This window comes from Stomoxys calcitrans, chromosome 4 (genome assembly GCF_963082655.1).
Source record: "Stomoxys calcitrans chromosome 4, idStoCalc2.1, whole genome shotgun sequence".
Lineage (NCBI taxonomy): Eukaryota > Metazoa > Arthropoda > Insecta > Diptera > Muscidae > Stomoxys > Stomoxys calcitrans.
The window spans coordinates 71,551,277-71,564,737 of NC_081555.1; the positions used below are offsets into that span (position 1 = coordinate 71,551,277).

The 13,461-nt window shown below is 36.3% G+C and overlaps 1 protein-coding gene and 1 long non-coding RNA gene across 2 annotated transcripts; one reads left to right on the top strand and one right to left on the bottom strand.

Moving 5' to 3' along the window:
* Positions 1-604: 604 nt before the first annotated feature.
* LOC106085541 (uncharacterized) lies at positions 605-5,949 on the bottom strand. The gene is made up of 10 exons (XM_059366918.1): positions 5,253-5,949; positions 4,950-5,182; positions 4,729-4,880; positions 4,579-4,667; positions 4,358-4,408; positions 2,262-3,580; positions 1,967-2,199; positions 1,508-1,713; positions 1,229-1,400; positions 605-1,153 (listed from the first exon to the last, which is right to left on the bottom strand). Exons 2-10 carry the CDS (start codon positions 5,012-5,014, stop codon positions 804-806), a joined length of 2,637 nt encoding a protein of 878 aa, XP_059222901.1. The 5' UTR covers positions 5,015-5,182; positions 5,253-5,949; the 3' UTR covers positions 605-803.
* A 5,286-nt stretch (positions 5,950-11,235) lies between these two features.
* On the top strand, positions 11,236-13,219 carry LOC131996842 (uncharacterized). The gene is made up of 2 exons (XR_009398034.1): positions 11,236-12,490; positions 12,760-13,219. It is a non-coding gene; the product is annotated as an uncharacterized LOC131996842 (long non-coding RNA).
* Positions 13,220-13,461: the final 242 nt, after the last annotated feature.

Sequence of the window (13,461 nt, forward strand, 5' to 3'; positions counted from 1 at the left end):
ATCACATAATTCAAAAACCTTCGACAGAATTGTCAAAAGCTGGGATTTATCTTTACACGCTTTTGATTTCGAAAAAATTTTGCAATTTTGCTAAAATAATTAAAAACATAAGAATACTATATACCGTAGGTTGATAACGTAAAGAAGTTGATATCGTGAAGAGTTTAAACCGAGAACGTCCATAACGCCCATTGAAACGCTTGTTTCTTCTATAACGCAAAGTTTTGAAAAAAGGCTTAAAAATACAAAAAAAAACTTTAATCGAAAATTAAAAAAATGAGACCATTCTCTGTCGAAAACATTTTTTACCTTCGAGGATTGAGAGATCGTGCCCGCCTTTGAGCCTCTTCCTTCTTAAAGAGTAGCAGTGATCCGGTGTCCTTGCTTCCCTTTGCACAAATGTGATACTTTACAATAACAAAATGGTGGATGATTTTGGATTATTAAGCATTACCAAAATCTCGGCGAATAAAATGTTTTTTGTTTTTTTATCTCCTTATGGCTGTAATGCTAAACTTTATTTCTCTTAATAGTAAATATTTTAAAAATAAATTAATAAAAAATATACGTATGACCTCGAGGCAGATAAACAGTGATGAATTGAAAAAAATATAATAATTAAAGCCGCTAAAATAATGAGGGATTTCCAATTAACACTTCCCAAAGACAAATACTTTTAATTCTTAGCTTATTCAAATAATACTGGCTGAATTTCGTTGATAAATGTTTAGAATAAAACCAAACTATCACAGATCGATTTATGTCCACAAATTGGTGAGTGATATGGCCATAACACAGAGAGCTTAGATGAGATCACTTGGTGACAGTTGCGACTCTCCCTCCGCCAGGTAAATATGCATAGCTTTAAATAGCAAGGCTATGCCCAAGTACTTCTTCTCTTTCATGGACCATGTCTTTGCTGGTCCATAGTAATCGCCACGTTTGCAATTTGTTAAATGCTGCAAGCTCAAGGCATCGATGATGGCCGCCTCTCTCGTATACGCCTCAGTGGGCACAATATTGTGGAAGACATGCAAGCAAACAACGCCATAACCATTGCCCCATATATGCAAAATACGATCTAATTTTTTGCTATCAGATGATTTTTGTGGAGGAGATTTAAATAGATCCGCATTTAAAGGTTGCTTCTTAACTGTTGTTAAGTGCAAAAGAAAATGGTCTCATTAAAGAAACAGCGGCTCAAAATAAACAGAGATTATATACGTACTTGATATCTTTTTGCCTGTTTTACTGCATCTCTGCTGTGATTCCTTGTTATGTATACGGGAATGGGCTCTCATGGCATCGTAAAGATGGGAATAGGGTCTTGAAGTCTTGCCTTTACCCACATAAAAAATCGATTGCAAAAAACGTTGCCAAACTTCGAATTTTTCTAAAAACTGTAACTCAAGAAAAATATGTATAAAGCATGGATGAAAACCGCAATGTTTTGCTAAGTGGACTTTAGTCTTCGCTTAGAAGCCCTCGACTTCAGTACTCAACTTACCGCACTCTCTCCTGGCAAATTGCACGAAATCTTTGGATCAATCAGCATGTAAATGAAACTTTGTTTCAGATGGCCCTCTCGTAATTGTTTCCTATCTCGATTGTTGACAAAGTATTGCATTGATTGTGTTTCATATTTCATATAGTCTTGTATGCGCTGGAACTGTTCTTCAGATTTCATAGTTCTTTGGAGTTCCACAGAAAATTCTGAAATTTTCACAACGATATTGGAGATAAATACCATGTTTGTTTACACATACTAACTTGGTTTGATTCTAGTTTTGATGTTAATTGAAAATTTTGCCAAATGACGCCAAAACGTGGTGTCATTTTTTGTGCTTACTGTTAAAAGGCAATTTTTCAAGGACATTACAAGAATTTCGTTTGGAAGAACTTAATTTTCAATTATAAGTTCTAGAGTCTCCGAAAAGAGAAATTACCATTTACTCCATAGACTTACTTGTTTCATTTTCTTTTTGGCTAGATTTCAATTCCTGGACTAATTCTGTTTTGCGTTTATACTTCATCAATCGTTTTAAATATAAACGTTTCGTTGACCTTGTTATAGGTCCTGGCGGATCACCAAATGTAGTCAATTCTGCTCTTAAGGTATCAGTTTCATAATCCAATGGCAGCGTTACATTCGTCGACTGAGATGTGACGGTAGTATTTCCATCATGATGTGAAGGAGTTCTAAAAAAAATAAAAATTAAGTACCCAGTATCGGTCGGCTAAACAATTCTGTAACAACTTACTCGGGATTTCTTTGGTTAGCCACCTTGTTACCCACATTACTTAGCAAACGGGTTTCATAGAACACCAAACCGTTTTCATCGTCCGTGTGAACATAGGCCTCGGCCATTTGCAAAAAATATTCATTGTTCTTTGGTGAACGAATGAAATTGGTAGAGGAATTATGCTGCTCCTCTGTAGTGACTTTAATTTCCGGCACTGTTTGATAACTGCTATCCAAATCAACGACTTCATATTGTTTTTGGTTTGCTGGCGTTGGGGGAGTATCGTCTATCTTTATTTCTTCTGGTTCTTCTGTTTGTTCTTCTGGCACAGTTCCCAGCATGTTCGAAGCATTTTGTTTTACAGAAGCCATTGCTAACTTAGAGGAGCTTGATTTCGTTTCATTTGGTAGCAAACGATATTGTGTTATCTCCATGTCGGACGAGGAAGTTGTCGAATCGCATGCTCCACTATCAATTTCAACATCTTTCAAATTTCTCTGAGTATCTTCTCTAATGGGAGATTCATTTTTACTATTCAACATATTTTGTTGCTCCGCCAGCACATCTATGACATTGTCATCGATAGGATTTACGATAGATTGGCGTTCTTTGGATTTTTGAACCTTGTCGCGCCATGTCTTTATCAGAGAAGTCTTTGATTTGCCACAGCTACTGGTGCGTTGGGTCAATTCTTTCAGGTTTTCTCTTGTTAGTGAGAATATATTAACCGTTTCTTCAGTCTCTTCAGGTTCTGGTGTCTCTAGTCTAATTTTTTGCATAGAGATGGAAAGCACATCCTCACATTCGGATATTTTATCAATAACTTTTCCCTGGACATCTTTATCCGGTAATAAATTTTGGGGCGATATTGGTGGCGCCAAATTTTCTGGAAATTTGGGCTGGGGTTTATGTCTCCGATGTGTTATGTTTATATAGTAGGGTGAAGTAACATCATAATTGTAGTTAATTCGATTAGGTGTATATTTGCCATTATCCAGCGTAGCAACATCATTACCATTTTGATTAAACGAATGATTTGCTGCAGTCACCTTCAAGAGACTTTTGTTCACACACTGCGGACTTGATTGGTGATACAGTGTTGCTTTTGTAGCACAATGAACTGGTGTTGAGAGTTTATTTAAAGATTTACTATGCAATGAGTTTTCAAATTTGCTTTGCGACAATAAAATCGAGTTCATTTGTTTCTTTTTTGCATATTTATCGAGAAATATATGATCCTTCATTGCTTGAACCACTTCAAAATGGCATTCTTCAATGGCATATATAACAGGAGTTTTGCCTTCGTCATCGTAGACTTCCATTTCGGCTCCATGTAGCTGATTAATATTAAAAAAAAAAAAACAGTTTAAATTCGTCTTCGTCTCAATCGACAAGTCGTCTTAGCATGGTGATCAAGAATAAATGTACTTTGTAGAATCTATAGTCAATATCTGTATTAAGACATAGAAAGTATGTTTTTTTTGCAATTTGGTTTGTCTTTTAGAGCCGGATTCTACTAGGCAAAAACCAATTTGCAGCAAAAATGCATAGGCAACGAAAGGTGGCCACTTTGGCGCAGAAGTTAGCATGTTCGCTTAAGACGCCGTAAGAACATCCTGTGGTGGTTATTTTTCCTAATTTGTAAGGTAATGTACCATTTGAAAAATTTTATGGCAGCTATGAAAAAAATTCTCCCCGAAAAGGTGTCGCACTGCGTCACGCAGAATCGCGGAATCAGATATATAAATAAGGTCCCTTATCATTGGGCTTTAATTTGGATGTGACGGCACTCATTATTATGTTAGAAGTTTGCTCCCTGATCCTTAATGGGATGTTTGTGGCCAAATTTGCAACGAACAGTGAAAATAAGATCGGTAAATGGTACTTAAAAGATGAGAAAACCATTTGTGCATCTAAATTACAATATTGCATCTAAATATAAAAATTAAACCAGGACATTATTTCAACTGTGGATCAACGTAATCGCGACGCAATCTTGCGTTTTCATGGAGCCACTTTACGGTTAATTATATGAGGACAATATCACCGTTATATATAACTTTAACTTTACTATAAGCCTAATAAATAAATAAGAGTTCATTGATTTCATCTACAATATAAATTACTAAACGTTCGTCAAATGGTTTCAAAATTCTCAGTGATCCCTAAAAAAAAAAAAAAAAAAAAAAATATAAATATAAATAGGCTTCAAATATCTCAATTGACTTTTAATTGTTTTCAGCAATAAAAAATAATATGTGGTACAATAACAATGTCACCTCTAAGAAAGATGAGAACTCTGATGCATACCTTTTTAAGGCAGTTTTTCACTTACCAATAATAGGCGCACTATTTCCACTTTACCATACATGGCAGCCACATGCAATGGTGTCATATTGTCTTCACTTTTGCAATTAGGATCAGCTAAAAATAAAAATATATGCTTGATGTTTACTGTATTTCAAGTAGACTATAAATCACTTACCTCCCATATCCAAAAATCTCTTGGTTATATCGATTGCCAACTTTTCGTTGTTCATTCCACAAACATAGTGTAAAGGAGCTATTCCCCGATCTTGGGGCACACAGCTTGGATTAATTGCATTTGCATTGCGGTCAAGTATAAAGTAGATATCGCTAAAAGTTAATATAATTAAAATTAAGGGACTGATGGGACGGACACACCTCTTGCTAAGTTTAACTTACCCTTCATTCTCATCCTCCAGAGCATCTAATAAAATTAGCGATAAATAGTTGGTTCTTTGATCCATTACTTGTTGTTTCTTCTGTTACATTTTATTAAATAATTAAATTTATTTATTTATTCCATAATTCGCGTTTGTTTTTGTTTTTGAAGCTGTACTTGTAAAATTGCCATATTGCGTATATGGTTCCAAAAAGCGATATGGCATTTTCTTAATCGTTTATCGACTAATATCCTGCAAATGAAATCGATAAAAAAAAACACCAAGTGCCCTCATTAATCGATCCCGATTTCCACCTACTTACATTTGGGCACAGATATAGATAGATGTATGATGTGACTCTTTAAGAGTCTAAACCCAACCAAAGAGATAAGAGTCAAAGTCGAAAAAAAATCGCTAGAAACGAAACCAAATAAAAGACGGTGAATCTGGAGTTAAATTTTAATGTTGGTACTATATTCGATTAGCGCAAAATATTAATGCAAATTTACATTTCACTACGCCCAAAAAGACCACAACCACAGTCGCTGCACAGAAAGTCGTTTTCTTACGTAAAATAAACGAGATCGCCAAACTTTTAATTGTATCTAAGTGTTTGTTAGGGTTAGTGTGATCTTGGAAAAAATAAGTATTTGTGGATGAATAATTAAGAAAATTTTGTATATAAATATACTTACGAAATAAAAATGTTTCTGTCATTACAAGCTATTCCAATAAATCCATACGAAGTAATAACGATTGTGAAAGAACGTGTTGTGCTTTTGGACATGCAATTACAACAACATTACTTTGATACAAGTGAAAGCTGCTCACAAAGACCTTTGGAAAGTTGTGCTTATTTAACTTATAGCAGTGAAAATATTACAAAATCTCATTATTTTTACAAATTATAGCTCAATCCCATGGCAGCCGGTTGTACGTACCGGATTGACCCGATGAAAGCCTTTATCGGCAAGGGCTGCAGCCTCAGTGTACAACAAACTGCTACAACAACAAATAAAAGCTGCATTCGTTTCTTTTAAAATAGTTTTGTGTTTCTTAATTTATTAATTTTGAAGGGGTGGTTTTTGGTTGAAATTACAACAACATATATGAATTTGAGAACACTCACATTTGTGTGTTCACATTCACGCAATTTTTTTATGTAAATGGCAATATTTTGAGCAAAGAAACCAAAAAAAATCGAATGTGGTAACCTTGTCAAGAACGATTTAGGGAAATCTTTTCCCCCACCCAAAAAAACGTAGTACCAGCAATAAGAGAAAATTTTAAGGAAAACAGTGAATGGACAATGTATCTGATTTGGTTAGTTTTCAATTGGTTTAGGAAACTTTTGCTTTTAAATTAAATTTACAAGACACTTGTTAACTTACTTGGTAGCTTCTTTTTGTTGATTTACTTATGTTTTTCTACAGTTTTTATGTTCCCCGAATTTCTATTTCTCCTTTCTTAAGGCTGGTACTATGTTTGTTTTTCACAGTTGAAGGATATGAATTTCGCAATTACTGTTTTGAAACCCAACAAAATCTCAAATCTCAATTAAAAAAAAGATTTAAAATAACATAATACTCTTATAAAAATTTTGTCTTAAGTAAAGATAGGTAATAAGATCGATCACTGTGGAAAGTTTCCACAAATAGAAATCCTCAAAAAACCGTTTATTCCAATAAAAAGACATACAGGCAACACTTCCACATATGCTTTAGCACCAGCATTATTTTGGTTAATTGAGTTTTTCGCGTAGTGTTATCACGAAAAATAAAAGTGAAAGAGTTAAACCCCGTTTACACTGCTCATTAAATCTGGATGTAATGGTTCGATCATCTGTTTTTCCCTTTATAAAATCAGCTGGTGAAAGCATTAAATCCGGATTTAGTGAGCAGTGTAAACGTGGTTCTATACTTGCTAACAATTGTTATTTATAAAAACACAATGAACGAAAATGCTGCTCGTATGCGAATAAATCGAAATTTTTATTTTTTGCAAATAAAAATTATTAAAAAGCGCATATGTACTTTATTAGCCAAAAAATGATTAAAATTCGTCTAAAATTATAAATCGATGTGTGTCGCCATCTAGTATTCTACACAACTATTTTCCAAAGACGACATAAATGTCTTGGCTTCAATTGAAAATTTCACAAGAGTTGCATACCCAGCTTAAAGGCTGGTACTACGTTTTTTTTTTGGGAGAAAAATTTCCCTAAATCGTTCTTTCGTTGGTTTTGACAAGGTTACCATTGATTTTTTGGGTTTTTTTGGCCAAAATTTTGCCATTTACATATAAAAATTCATATGGCACCAACCAATTTATCAGCTGTGTGTGAGTGTGTGGACCAAAGAGCGTAAGAAAGAATAAGAGCTGGCGTTAGAGCCCAATACGCGATGACGAGTGACAAATTTTAATGACACAACGTGTTTGAATTGCATACGATATTTCGTTTTTCCTTTATTCCAACTTTTGATTGCAAAGAAACAAAGCAAAATACGATAAAATGTTCGAACGAATGCCCGAATCAAAACAGAATACCCGAAAATTTGCAACCCTGTAGAGAAGCCAGACAGAAAAAAGATGTATCAATTTGGTCTTAGCTATGTTTATTTTCAGTCCTACTTTGGCCGCGATGTCATTCAAGAGTTCCAATTTCGCTTTTATGTGTCCAAAGCAAAGCTCAAAGAGGCATATATCATCCGCGTAGTCGATGTCTACAAGGATGTTATTTACACCCCGGTGAATGCCATAGGGTGTCTCAGCATTTGTCGCCTCTTAAGTCGTAATCTGGTAGAATCAAAAATAACATCGGCGATAAGATGCACCACCGGTTCACTCCTTTATTGATCTCGAAAGGACGGCTCTATTTTCCAGTGAAACGGACTGAAACTTCCGTATTCCTATACACGATCTTTTCAGGGATGCCCTTATTCAACAGCATGATCCACATTGAACTTTGCGAACCCGTGTCAAAAGCACGCTCGAAGCGGTGAATATGAGGTATAGATGCATATCAGAGAACTATAGCGAGTACACTTGTTCAGCGATTCGATTTATGTTGATGCTTTTGCTTGGGTGGATGCAAGGATAGTGATTGCTTCGTATTTGCCCGAATCGAACATTAAGTTCGAATCACTTCATCGGTAATCAAATGTGAATGTTTGTACTCGCTCTTTTCTTTCAGTAACAAGGTATGATCGAACAAGCGTTCAAGAGTTGAATGAACTTTTTCTCTCCATTAGAGTTTGTTCGAGTCAATTAATTGTTCATCCAATACAGTGCACGTGCACTTAAAATAACAACAAACACTTGTTAGTTTTTATGTTTTCTTTGTTTGAAATAGGTGAAAATGTAGAAAATGGTTCAGGTAGTGCATTAGCCACCATCGACATATGGACGGACAATTATGTTAAGCGAAATTTTTTTGATGTGACATTCCATTATCAAAAATACCACAAGATTGATTTGGTGTTAGGTTAATTGATTTTGTGTTAGGTATAAAATCAACGAATATCAAGTGGTACATCAGCGTAAACATTCCAAAGAATTTTATATGCATTTTTAAGTTAATCGGTATCCCAAATATCGAAAAAGTAAAATTTTTACAATAGTAAATTTAATGAAATTAAATTTCTAATGCTAGAATTAAGCCATAAAACCAAATGAAATTAAAGGGTTTTTCCTTTTCTAAATCTGTGATAATTTATTGAAGCCAATGACAATTAATGTAGCTTGATTCCAATTAGACTTGTTCATTTGCACTTTGAAGAAATCAAATCAACAAACGGAAAAATCATATCAAGCACGAGCCTTAAAATTGAACGTCCCGTTCAGCAGAATCATTCACAGGCCTCTAACCAAAACAAGCATGTAAGTTGTTCGATTGGAACCTTGTTCTTTTGGATCACAACGTTTTCGTTGCATTTTGAGCGAGTTGAATAGACTGGTTTCAATTGTGCACATAATTGATTTTACTTGTTTTTCAAAACAGATTCTCAAGCATACACAATCATACTCGTTGCAGCTCTCTGGTGCGTATTAAATTCTGCAGACTGTTCGATGATTATGCGCAAGGAGTTAATGCGGTCGGCAGAAGAACTTCCTGGCCGAAAATCTGATTGTTCCTTCCTCAAAATGCTGTCAAAAGCAGGGAAAATACGCTGCAGAAGAAGACTTGCCATTACTTTATATATTGCGTTTAGCAATGTAATCCCCTGCAGTTTTTACACTGGATGAGGTCACCCTTCGTTTGGGTTGTGACCATGATCCCCTTCTTCCATTCCGTGGGCAAAGCGAACCGCAACAGTTCGGCAGGTACGTTGCCTGACCCGGCTGATTTGCCGCTTTTGAGTGAGACCAGAACGGCCTCAATGAGCCCCCAGAGGGCGCAATTCTTATCCGATTTGAGTGAAGTTTTGCATAATTTCTCCTAACACCTCCAACTCCCGAATAATCCGCCCTCCCGATTTTATTCCCTGAGCGTCTTCAACATTCATGCCGAGTATGGTCTGAATCGGCGTCCATTACTCCTAGAACAGATCATCCGACTTTACTTCCCAAGCATATACCGTAAGCAATTCCTAACCAAATTTAAAAAAAACCGGCCGTGCCGGACTTTGGATACCCGCCACCATGGATGTGTTTATTATCCTATTTTAATATAAACTATTTTTATATAATGTCCAAGTATAGGCCGATTTGGATCATATTCGGTTCAGGTACCGATAAATGAAATCTAGTCGAATTCACTGTCCTAAATTTCAGCGAAATAGGAAAATACGACTTTTTATGGACTTAAGACCCTAAACCGGTACATCGGTCTATATGGTAGCAATATCCAAATTTGGCCTCATCTGAACTGTGTTCAGTTCGGACAATGAGAGACCCAGTGCAACTCATTGTTTAAAATTTCAGGGGAATCGGGTAACAAATTGGGCTTTTATGGGCTTAATAATCTAATTTGGAAGATCGGTCTATAATACAGCTATATCTTAATTAGGTCCGAACTGGACTATTTTCAGGTCGGACAACACGGGGCCTAGTTTATGGCTCGATATGGACCATATTCGGTTCGGATATCGGGGGCTTTAAAATAACTCGCGGTTTATAGTTTCAACAAAATCGGATAATAACTGTGGCTTTTATGGGCTTAAAACCCCAAACCGGGAGATCAGCTATATCTAAATATGATCCGATTATGCTCCTTCAAGAACTTAACCTGCGTATAGACAACATGCACATCTGTGCTATACTTTAGCTTAATATATTAATTTTTGAAGGCTGTAGCGTGATTACTACAGACGGATACACAGACATCGTTAAATTATCTTAGAATTTTACGGCGATCCAGAATATATACTTTGTATGGTCGCAAATGGGTATTTTACACATAGAAATATCCATTTCCGACCCTATAAAGCATATATATTCTTGACCGTCGTAAAAATCTAAGACGATCTAGCTATGTCCGTCCGTCCGTCTGTCTGTTGAAATCACGATACAGCCCATAAAAATAGAAATATTGAGCTGAAACGTTGCACAGATTCTTGTTTTGTCCATAGGCAGATTAAGTTCGAAGATAGGTTAAAATTTGAGACAGTAAGTTGTGTTAGGGCGATTTTCATGAAATTTGACACAGCGACTTATGTCAGGTTTTTCGACATCCTTGTCCTTTATGATTCAGATCGGTCTATATTTGAATATAGCTGCCAAAAAGGCCAATAATGACTCAAATCTGAACATGACTTGCATTGATAAGACACTCAGTATCCGTGCCGAATTTGTTCCATATTTCAATATAGCTGCATGGGTGCATAAATAACGCATTTTTCATCGAATTATAAGAAAAGGTTGTTTACATATATACCCCAGGTGGTGGGTATGTAAAGCTCGGCCCGGCCGAACTTAGAGCATTTTTACTTGTTTTGACTTTAAGATGAAACTTTTTAAAATTGGTACAAAACCATTCTGTACGGAGACTACCGTAGCACGCTGAACGCCTGGTTTCGAATCCTGGCGAAACCATCAGAAACAATTTTCAGCGGTGACTTTCCCCTCCTAATGCTGGCAACATTTGTGAGGTACTATGCCATGTAAAACTTCTCTCCAAAGAGGTGTAGCACTGCGGCACGCCGTTCGGACTCGGCTATTAGAAGGAGGCCCCTTATCATTAAGCTTAAACTTGAATCGGACTGCACTCATTGATAGGTGAGAAGTTTGCCCCTGTTCTCTAATATGTTTTTGATAACGATTTAAAGAAAAGTAAACTCTATATCTCTATATTTTTGGGTTTGTCCTGTCCTGGTTCAATAATCGTTTTAATGTTTTCGATGACCGCTTGTCGCCTGCTGGCATGATGGCGTATGCGCGGCTAGTGCTCGCCGGATGGGGTGGTTCTTTGCGCAAGCGAATCAAACGTATCAGGAACAAAAGAAAATTTACATGCCAGACTGATAAGGTAAAAGAAAAAGGTATGTTTGACCCGAAAAAGAAACGTACTAATCTAATATGGCTAAATAAAAAGGGCAAGCACCACACCTACCTGTTGGAAGCCTTCTCGCCTGGTGTTCTGGCGAGGATAATGCCCTCCCTCTGGAGTCGGAGCTCCACCATAGCAACTTTCAAGTCAGTTGCCCCGTACCTACCTCTTCATCTTATCACCCCCTTCCTATCTCCTCCTCCCTAAGATCTACATGATCTCAATAAAATTCATTGTCTCTTCGTAAACGTTACAAACATTCCAGGTAGTCTCTTTATTTATAAAAGATGGTTAATTTATGATGACCACATGAAAAATTCAGAACAAAAACAAGAGGCATCATCCAAAATTCATAATAAAAAAAGGAAAAACTCGAAACATTATGGCTTTAACTTCTTATCTCAACTTTTCTACATTAGCTTAGCAAAAAAAAAAAAAAAAAATAAATTTAAAGACAGTATAAAAGAATCATATGTAGGTGGGTATGCTAGCTTCGAACAGATCTAATGGCATCTCTTCTCTTCCTTCGGGGCTTCTGCCGCTGAGCAAGTTAGGCTGTGCCCACAATGGCAGCTTACTCCGTCTGTCCGTCTATGTCCGTCCGAACAGTGTAAGGTTAAAGGTAAGTAAAAGGGGTATTATATAAAAATAAAAGGGGTATTTGGAATTAGATTTTTTTTTATCTCATATCTGATTTCTTTTCTTCTTCTTTTTAGGCCTTTACCACGCCCGAAAGGACGGCCTCTTCTAGGTACTAATTTGGAACAAGGATCCCTATGGAGACTTCCTACCTGCCTAGAAAGAGCTCTATCTATTGGGGAAGGGTAAATACCATGTAGTACGGTTGACGGTATAATCAAAGATAAGTACCCTAGAAAAAAAATGCCTGCCTTTTCAAAAAAAAACTAATTTCCTTTTTTTTTCTTTTATTTTTAGGTAATATGTACGTCCGTCCGTCCGAAGGTTTAGTTTTAAGTATTATGTTAAGGGTCTTTGTAAGCCGTCACCTGGAGCACTGCGGTCTGCGAGTGCTTTTGAAGGAAGTCCCACGCTGGTGCAGAGATGAGCCGTTGGTGAGCAGCGTTTTTTTGTTTTACTTTTAATTAGTTTAAGCTTTAGCGTAATGATTAAGTTGTTTTCTTTTTGATTAAGTTTATAATTAAGTTTCCTTTTTTTTTTTTTTAGTTGGAAATTTATTTTTCAATAAGTGGTTTTAATTCAGTTTCTTTTTTTTTCACTCTTTAGAGCTAGGTATTAAGGTAGTTTCAAGGATAGTTTTTAAGGTAATTTTTAAGGTTGTTTGTTAATTCAGTTTGTAAGATGTTTCTTTTTTTCTGTTTAGCTATCAGAAGCTTTTGTTTTTTTTTTTCTCTTTTCTTTTTTTTTTTGCAATAAAGGAAACGAATGATTTTGCTTTGGTCTGTTTTTTTTTTCTTTTAGAATTCAGATCATTTTCTTGTTCATCATTTAAAATAAAAGTGCCTTTTTCAATGTTAGGCTTTTAGAGGTTTCATCCCTCTTTGGATTGTTCGGTTTTGTGTCATCATCCACTTGCTATGCAGTCTTTGTAGCAATGCAACACAACAACACCAACACTACACGACCGCGGCTGCACTTTTTTTTTAATTCTTTTTTTTTTCTTGCTCGTTAAGCTCACTTCCAGTTGTCTTCTCGGCTCACCTCCGGCTTGCTGCACAGTCCAAATCAAAAAGAAAGATTTCCTTTCCTAGGACAGTGGCCTATGTTGTCATTTTGTTCATCATGGCGCTCTTCCCAGACCGAACTTCCTCTGATGGGCCAAATGACAACACAACCCCAACTGTCCTACTGTCAATCAGGCAGGGGTCGGGGTTCATGCCTAAGCAACTGATTTTGTTCGGCAATTGCCCGCTAGGTGTCGCTTTTGGGGACAATAAGGTGCACGCGACAGGTTTATTCGTAAATTTTAATGACTTCTATTTTGTCGGAGCGGATTTTAAGATTGGTAACCGCTCCGTTCCGGCAAAAATAGGTCTGCTTCACTTTGCTCCATGCTCCACTCCGA